The sequence below is a fragment of the Pyxicephalus adspersus genome, chromosome 1 (genome assembly GCF_032062135.1).
Source record: "Pyxicephalus adspersus chromosome 1, UCB_Pads_2.0, whole genome shotgun sequence".
NCBI classification, from domain to species: Eukaryota; Metazoa; Chordata; class Amphibia; order Anura; family Pyxicephalidae; genus Pyxicephalus; species Pyxicephalus adspersus.
In genome coordinates, this window is record NC_092858.1 from 3,392,690 (window position 1) to 3,402,237 (window position 9,548).

At 42.8% G+C, this 9,548-nt stretch overlaps 1 protein-coding gene across 1 annotated transcript; it reads left to right on the top strand.

Moving 5' to 3' along the window:
* Window positions 1-3,026: 3,026 nt before the first annotated feature.
* On the top strand, window positions 3,027-5,339 carry LOC140323603 (octanoyl-[acyl-carrier-protein]:protein N-octanoyltransferase LIPT2, mitochondrial-like). Its single transcript, XM_072400817.1, has 2 exons — window positions 3,027-3,535; window positions 4,491-5,339. The coding sequence occupies exons 1-2, from the start codon at window positions 3,094-3,096 to the stop codon at window positions 4,754-4,756; spliced, it is 708 nt and encodes a 235-aa protein (XP_072256918.1). The 5' UTR covers window positions 3,027-3,093; the 3' UTR covers window positions 4,757-5,339.
* The last annotated feature ends 4,209 nt before the right edge of the window (window positions 5,340-9,548 follow it).

Consider the following 9,548-nt stretch of genomic DNA (forward strand, 5'->3'; position numbering starts at 1 on the left):
AGCAATTACATCCTAGGGAGGTTGGGGGTGCAGTTGTGACCTGGTAGGACTTTAAAAACATGGTTGAGAACTTGTGGAGCCAATTGTAGACCTTTGGATACAAGAGAGGCATGTAAGTAGGAAAAGGAGAGGGGTTGGTATGGCAGGACTATTTCTTGAGACAAGAAGGCATACAAACAGGGAATATTGTAGGACTTTTAGATTGTTTTATGGACACAGTAGGGAAATCATTGAGTGGTTGAGGTACTGGTAGCTCTTTGGATATAGAATAGACAGCAAACGAGGAAGGAAGGGGGATGTTATGATAGGACTTGAGTTTATTCAGACTAGCTGAGATATACCTAAAGGGATATAGCTGGACTTCCTGTTCTTTGGACACAATGGAGATATCATTGCGGGGTTGTGGTGGCCATTTGGATAAAGAATTGACGTCTTAATGGGGGCCTGACAGACCAGAAAACATACAAACCGGGAAGATGGTTAAACTTGCAGTACAGTAAGGGCATCATTAACCTCCCCAGTGGTAAAAAAAAGTAAAACAGCTGATAGCAGTAATCCGGTGCTACAATCAGGTTAGCTAAAAAAAAAAAAAAAAAAAAAAAAAAAACCGTTGCTGGTCCCACCGGCATTTTCTGGCTGCATCCTCTTCCTCCTATCTGTTCCCCAGGAAGTGCGCTGACATTCACTAGGAGTTCCCATGAAGTTGGTGCATGCGTCGTGGAGGGAAATTCAAATTATTCTGTATTGAATCCAATTATATATTGTATATATAAATATATATATATATTTATATTTATATATGCTGCTGTACAGTTACAGGTTTCAGTATTTTTGATTTATTTATGCAACCTTGTTTTAACATATTTTTGTTTTTTTATTACCTGAAGTTTATTAATAAATTTATTAAATATTGGACATATTTCAGTGAGGTATGCCTAAGAATTACAGGCCTACAATATAAAATACATTTTCATGAAAGACCATGTAGCACTTTTAGATATATAGATTTGGACAGAAATGAACTGTCCAGGAGGTTAAGAGGTTATGGTGGAACCCCTAGCTCTTTGAATATAGGGGAGACACAAGAAAGAGTGATGGTGAGACATGAGGTACTTCACACAAAAAAGAGACAACATTTGGCTTGCAAATCAAAGAACCTTGAGACCTCTGGAACCCGAGTAAAGGTGCACATAGTATAAGAGTGGACATGGTCAGTGGCCTTGTCATTGTGACATAAAGGATAACGTTTGCCATTTAAAACACACAAAACATATATTATTTAAATAAATATCAGCAACATATTTTATTTACAGCACAAAAAATAAAAAAAAAACATCTTTCTTTTCCAAATTCTTTTCTTGCCAGCCAAGGTTTAGTTAATCCTTCAGATACATGAAAGGCGATCACAGCAATATTTTTGCCCCCGTTAAAAACTCACATCAAAAGCAGTGTCTAAAAATATAACTTATATTCTTATTTATGTTATACCTTCTGATGGCTGGGGGAAGATTTTTGATCTTATAAACCCGATGCGCACGTAACCATACAAGTCCATTACATACTGATAGGCTAACGGATGATCGGCCATCTTGGATGGGTAGTGTTCAGCTCCTGCATGGTACTTATCAGTCGCAGACAAACAGGAAGTCATGATCTCTTCTTCTATCACTGAAGGAAAAGAAAAATAAATGTTTTAAAGCAGACCTGTTGTCAAAAGTGTTCATAGCACTTCTTTCAATCTGTCCTCCAGTCTTCAGTTCAGCCCTGCACAGTTGCAGGTAGGCCTGGAGACCTGATTTTTCTCTTCTACGATTAAGTAACATTTACAGGTGGTGTCGCTTCCTCTTATCTTGTTACAGTACATTGGAAGGAGAAGCAGAAGACTCATGAGTTCACCTCTCTTCCAATCAGCATACCCCTTGCACTGCAACACAACTGATTGGCTCCTAGTGCTGTTATCTCTCTCCCACTACTTGATACCAAGTACTTGAATATTGTCATCTATCTCCTGCGGTGTTCCATGCTTGCAGGCCAGGTTGTGGAGTGCGGCGCACACAATGACGAGCTCTGCGACCCTGGTAGGAGCATAAAGCAGTTTCCCGGTAGAAGAGAGGCACCGGAAGCGCGATTTCCAGACGCCAATAAGTCGTTCTAAGCATTGCCGAGTCTTCTGGTGGGCGAGGTTATACCGAACCTCAGCTGCTGTTTTAGTAGTCTCTAACGGGGTCATCAGCCACGGCTGGGTCCCGTATCCGGTGTGTCCTGTAAGATACAAAAAAGGAGAAGAATTATAAAACTTGTTAGGCGTTATTGCATTCTGGGGCTCCATTATGGTGGCCGTACATGTAGCATTTTGTGTTTAATCAAATAAAAGAATGAGAACATACAAGCAACTTATCTTTTATTAAAATATGAAATGCGATATGAATGGTATCTTGAAATCAATCAAAAAACATCCAACATGTAGATGGGTGCAGTGATAAGTAGCTGTTCAGGGGCCTGAGAAGTCTCTTTTACTGAGAGTTTCCCCCACTTCCTTTCTGGTTGTCACTGGGACAGTAAGGCTGCGTACACACTTGCAATTTTTGTCGTTGGAAAGGATCTTTCACGATCCTTTCCAACGACAAAGGGACTGCACGATGCATGAACAGTGCTGTACATACAGCACTGTTCTGCTCTATGGAGAGGGGAGGGGGAGAGCGAAGGAGCGGCACCCTGCTGCCCCTTCCCTTGCATTAGAATCGGTCGTCGTCCATCGTCCGTGGATTCGCCAGGACGGTCTGTCGGACGATTGGCCGACACCGACTGTACACACGGCAGATTTTCACCCGATGCCGATTATCGGGCGATAAAAATCTGACATGTGTACGGGGCTTAAGTGAAATCTTTCTAATCTGTCCCAGACAGTAATACAACCTGACAATGGTTCTCTTATCCAAATAAAAGGAGGGACAGATTTATATTGCTTTTGTAATACACCTGATTGATGATCGCAGTGACACAGCGGGGCTGGCTGGTAGTTGTAGTCCTCCTGGCACTGACCTGGAACAAGACGTCTCCGCCCCCTCCAGCAGGCCGCGGCGAATCCTCGACATGTCGTGCTCGGCAGGACGGCCGACGCTGCGCGTCCTGCGGCTGGGTTTACTCTCCTACTCCGAGGCCTTGCAGGCCCAGGCGCGAAGCGTGCGGCTATGTGCGGAAAGAGGGGAGGACAGGCTGCTGCTGCTGGAGCACAGGCCGGTGTACACGGTGGGGATCCGGCAGAGCCGGTACACGGGGGAGGAGGAGGCCAGGCTCCGGGCTCTGGGAGCGGACTTCCAACGTACCGACCGCGGGGGTCTCATCACCTTCCACGGCCCCGGACAGCTCGTGTGTTACCCGGTGCTCAGCCTCCGCCGCCTGCACCGGACCCTCCGGAGATACGTGTGCGGCCTGGAGGGAGCCGCCATAGGCCTGTGCCGGAGGCTGGGGGTAGAAGGGGGCCGCTCCGGGGACACCGGGGTCTGGGTGGGCGAGAGGAAGATCTGCGCCATAGGTGAGCGGGGAGAAGGCCTGGACCCTGCCTGAATGCTTTGTGCTGTCTGTGTAATACAACCAAGGGACATATATGTGCATACACCCCATGGTGACCCGAATATACACCCCCATTATGACCCATGTATACACCCCATAGTGACCACTACATACAGTATACACCCCACTGTGACCTGAATATTCACCCTAGAGTGACAATTTTAAACTTTACACACCCCAATGTCACCCCTTTATACTGTATACACCCCACAGTGACCTGAATATACAACCCCAATATGACCCCTGTATACACCCCACTGTGACCCATATATACTGTATACATCCCAATCTGACCCATGAATAAATATGCTTTAATGTGATCTGAATATATACCCCAATCTGACCCATGTATGACATCAAATACACCCCACTGTGTCCCATATATATTGTATACACCTCAATATATATTGTATTACCCCCTCTTTGACCCCTGTAAACTGAATACACCCCAACATGCCTATATATATTGTATACACACACTGTGACCCCTATATTTTTTATACACCCTAATATGACCCTTATATATTATATACACCCAACTGTCACCCCCATATAATGTATAATCTCCTCTGTGTCCCGTATATACTGCATACACACGGGGCAGGTTCCCACCTTTTGACTTCTATACTATGTGTAGGATTGGAACAGGAAGTGAGAGGAAATCTCCCCATTGTAAAGATAAATCCCCTCATAGCTGTCACCTGATCAGGTGTCCCCATTGGACGATTGCCTCTGTATTCCTGTTACAGTGACAGCTGTAACACAGATTGTCCATCCCTCTGGCACTGGGGATAATTGGGAGAATCTCCCCAGCGGGGTCACTGACGAGGTTCCTAATACCTTTGGGCCCCATGTTGTCACTGCACATCTCTACCTCCTTTTGGTGCTCATCTAATTCCCTCCTCACCTCCCTCCAGGTGTTCATTGCTCTCATCACATCACCTCCCACGGATTGGCCCTGAACTGCAACACTGACCTGACCTGGTTTAACCACATAGTGCCGTGCGGACTCGAGGGGAAAGGGGTGACCTCGCTGAGCACCGAGTTGGGAAGAGTTGTCACCGTGGAAGAAGTCATCCCGTCATTCTTAGAAGCCTTCCAGGAAGAGTTTCATTGCACCGTAGACTTCAGCAATAAAGAGACAGAGGAACAACCACAGAACGAACGTGTTCTGAATGAATAGAAATGACATTTATTTATATTTAAATCTAGAAAAAGCAAATTCAAAAGTCGTGTGTGGTCTTATTGTATAGCTTTGTGTATTTCTTCTAAATCTGTCCAGTGATTCTGTGCAAAGCTTCATCCATGTGTAGGATCTTCCTGTAATAAAGACTGATCACTGCTGCTTTCTCTCCTTGTGCAGGGTGACTGGTCCTGTCTCCACCCACTCCCTTATATGGCTGTAGTGGGTGGTCCTGTTGGCCACACCCACAGCTCTGCTCTGATGTGTCTGAATTTATTTCCATTGTGTGTTATTGACCAATATAGTTAGGTCCATAAATATTTGGACAGAGACTTTTTTCTAATTTTAGTTCTGTACATTACCACAATTACTTTTAAATGAAACAACTCAGTTGAACTGCGGACTTTCAGCTTTAATTCAGTGGGTTGAACAAGAAGATTGCATAAAAATGTGAGGACAAAGTCCGAAGTTTAGTCTTCAACAAGTGAAATGCTCAGTTGGGTTCAGATCAGGTGACTGACTTGGCCATTCAAGAATATTCCACTTCTTTGTTTTAATAAACTCCTGGGTTTTCTTGGCTGTATGTTTTGTGTCATTGTCCATCTGTATTATGAAACGCCCCCCAATCATTGTGACTGCATTTAGCTGGATTTGAGCAGACAGTATGTCTCTGAACACCTTTAGAATTAATTCGGCCGCTTCTGTCCTGTGTCACATCTGTGAAACACTAGTGTCCCAGTGCCATGGCAGCCATGCACGCCCAAGCCATCACACTGCCTCCGCCATGTTTTACAGATCATGTGGTATGCTTGGATCATGAGCTGTTCCACGCCTTCTCCATACTTTTTTGAGGTCTTTGAGCAAAGTCCAATCTAGCCTTTCTATTCTTGAGGCTTATGAGTGGTAATGTACAGAACCAAAATTAGAAAAAAAGTTGTCTCAGTCCAAATATTTAGGGACCTAACTGTATATTGATATGGAGACACAGTGATTTCAGTGATCGGCAGCACTCCCTCTAGTGGTCATTTTTCAAATTTAAAATATAAGTTGGATAAAGAATGGGGACTGCATCGAAATACATCAGAATATGTGAATGGAGATAGACACAACGTTTTGGGCTCTATTTATAAATCCAGGAATCTGACATTCCCTCAAACATTCCCTGGTGGGAATCTTCCTGGTCTATGTGCTTCAATGACAGCCATTGATTCCCATCAGGGAATGTTTAAGGGAATGTCAGATCCCCTGCTTTTTAAGCAGTATGAGCAATAAGTGTAGGAAAACCCTTAGATGGGGACACATATTCCAGGGACATCTCTGGCTAAAAAGTTGTATTCACTTTGGAGAGATTTCCTTTTACTTCCTGTTTTCACAAAATCTTTAGGGAATCTCCCGAGTTGGGTACAAACAGAAAACCAATGATCTGAATTTAACCCTTTCTTGTGCTGAGGGTTAGGGTTTATGTTTTCCAACTTCTATTTTTTTGTGATTTGGATAGAATTGGAGAGAGCCAGGATTTTTTTGGACTTTTGTTAGACCCGTCAGCATCAGGCCGTGTCTCCGGAATCATTTTGCTCCATGCAGTATCCCTTTAAAAAGCTGCGTGAGATCCCTTCTAGTATTTGTCATCTGGTGTTTTTTTCCTCTTTCTCCAGTGATTTAACAAATCAAAGGGAGAGTGTGAAATATGTTGGCCAGATGTGTCACCCTTCCATAGAATCTGTCACTTTCACTTCTCTTTTTGCTGTTTACAGTGAAAGTGAACCTGGACTCTCTTTATTTCCAATGGGATATGTGATGGCCAATAGGACGGCACGTGTATTTCACATTGTAGGCCATTCAGCCAATGAAGTAATAGCGAGTGGTGTTAGTGCAACTTTTATCAAAGTATTTATTATTAGAATCTTAGAAATTTGAAAGGGTGTTATGCTGACACCTGCAGGTAACAATGAGGTACTACAAGCTCCTAATTAATAGATTTTAGATGTTATTTCACCCAAGTTTACCATAAGATTACATGTGTATTTAAAATCTGCCCTCCAAGCCCCCTTCATTAAATCTGCCTTCCAACCTTCTTTTCATTAAATCTGCCCTCCAAGTTCCCCTTTATTAAATCTCTCCAGCCTTCCCTTCATGAAATTTGCCCTCCAGCCTTCCTATTAAACTTCCCTCTAGCCCTCCCATCATTATATCTGCCCTTCAGCCTTGCACAGTTGTACCAGCTCCTCTCCTGGACTCTGATTTCACTGCACACTGGGAGTTTTACATTAGAAACTGCAGCAAATCAGATAAAGCCCGCCTCATTTCCTGGATGGGAGCCCATCCAGCATCATCTAGCACTTCCTTCCCCAGCCTGACTGTCCCTAACCCTGCCCCTTTCAATCATTTAATTTTACCCTACTACAGGTGTTGCAAAAGAAAGCAAATCCAAAATGTGCAGAAAAAAAGGTGCAGCTGATAGACAGGAAACATCCAAAAGTGGCCGGGTCTCATGAACCCCCAAACATTATAAGTCATCAGTGACATCACTCCGCCCAGACCTGACTGTAAAGAGGGAGATTTTCAAGGCAGGTTGGAAATTTTGGTAAACCTCAGATCTCCCTGATGAGTTCTACTAAATGACCTTGTCCCGGTGTCTTACGGTGTCTTAAAATATCTCAAACAATGATTTGCATGGTCCATCGGCAGCAGCGTCAACACAATCTTCGTTTTAATGCCCGGGATAACATTGTTTTATTAACTGGTATTCCTGCAGGTAGAAACATTTCATCATTTCCTCAATCAGTGACAACACTGTTGTTCTGCAATGAACGTTGTCACCCAATGGGCAGGTTTGTAGTTTTAAAAGCATTTAAGGCAGATTTAAGGTGAACTTAGCATTTTTTTAGCTGTTACTTTGTGAAAAAGTAACTTTTTTTTTAATGTGGAAAAGGTAAATGTTTATTGGTCGATAGAATTCCAGCTGTGTGATTTCTTCTATTAAATTCTATCATTACAGGTATAAACCAAATACCTGGATTGGTCGAAATGCGTATTCGTGAACGGTATTCCGCTGTGTGATCCATGAAGATCATTCCTTGGCTCATTCATCATGCAGACACATCTCTGCTGGAGTACCGAGCGCTGCAAAGGTTAAAACTGAAATGGGAAGTGACATGAGGAGAACAAGGAGAAGTTGAATGAGGGTGACAGACAGGCAGATCCTGGGCTGGCCCGAATGGTGCAGGAGGAGCCGGAGAATCTCTCTGAATGAAAACTCCAACAGCACTTCAGTTCCAGACACTCACAGAGTAAGGAGTGTCACTCGCTGCACCTGTAGACTCAGCAGATAAATAAACGTACCTGAGAAGATTGTCTGGAGGGAGTGACAACGTCACCGTGCTGGGGTACAATGTATCAGGGTAAGTGACACAATCTTGGCTGCGAGATCGGGAACGTCAACGTAAAGACACAACTTCTAACGTTGAATGATTGAAATCTGCCTGGCTGTCATCCCGATCCCTGGCATAGGCTGGATGATTGTCTTTGAAAATGAACAATTACCGACCCTCGGATGCTTTTTAAATACATGATAATCTAAGTATATTCATCCAATGGTATCTGCGATGATTCTCAGGTGCAATGAGTGATCCATCCTGGCAGACTCGTTCATCGAACGTGCATACAGATGTCGCTGGACGATGAACCATCGCGCACCCAATGGCTCATGTTCGGCCGGTGAGCTTTAAACATTTATATATGTGGTCAGTGTAGCAATCTGCAATGCAGACCAACCATCACCCCTTTGCCATATGTATAATGTCTGATACGTCGTTCTTTGTGAACACACGTTCATCGAGGATCAATCATTTTGAACAACATTTATCTAACATGTATAGGTAGATGGTCATATGACCTAGCACATGCCACAACCGGATACAAATACCGTTCACTCATTCCATAATTAATGTGATCCAAATATTGAATATAACACCGATTTTGATTGGTCAGCCAAAGGAAACAAAAACCCCACCTTACCTGATCAATATTCCATATACATTAAAAAAAAGAACGAAAATTCACTTTTGTGATTGATATTTCGGTACAATTTTGGTACAAACTGATTTTTATTATCAGCTACAGGTATTCCATGAGCATCCACTTCTTCCATAATTTATCTGAACGATTATTGATTGCACCACTAATATTTGATCGAAATATCAATCTCTTGTATTGATCCAGTTGATTTTTTCATCTGATTGTTCTCTAATCTATTGTATTATAGCACAGTGTGTGGCTCATATTTGTCAGAATGAAAGTCAAGCAGCCAACTCTTCAGTCTTTCTGTACTTTATTTGCATTGAAAAGAGGAAGAGAATTGTTTTGCAACTTTGGAAGATTCTAAGAGAATCCTGAGAACAAAAAAAAAATTGTTTTACTCCCACATTTCTGGCTTGAAGAAGAGTGAATGTCTGGGTGTGAATGATCAGACTTGTTGGTAATTGAATCAGGAAAATTCCCTTCAAGCTCTGAAGGCTGTGTAGGTGCAATTGTACAAGGTTAAACTGTTCAGCAAGTTCTACAAAATCCCCAATGTGATACCAATCATACCAATACATACAGAAAGATATGGAAACTCCGCACAACATATGGCAACTGTAAGCAATGATAAATGATTTCTGGCGTAGAAGGACACACATCACATATCTGATGGTTAGGGAGCAATTTTTTTATTCTAAATTGATGTTGATTCAGCACTTTTATGAAATTCTATTTTTTTATCTCTCCTCTTCTTTACTTCTTCATCTCTATC

Coding starts and splice junctions, on each gene's coding strand:
- LOC140323603 (XM_072400817.1), top strand. CDS start 3,094: ATGTCGTGCTCGGCAGGACGGCCGACGCTGCGCGTCCTGCGGCTGGGT. Junction 3,536..4,490: donor GAGGAAGATCTGCGCCATAG/GTGAGCGGGGAG, acceptor ACCTCCCTCCAG/GTGTTCATTGCTCTCATCAC.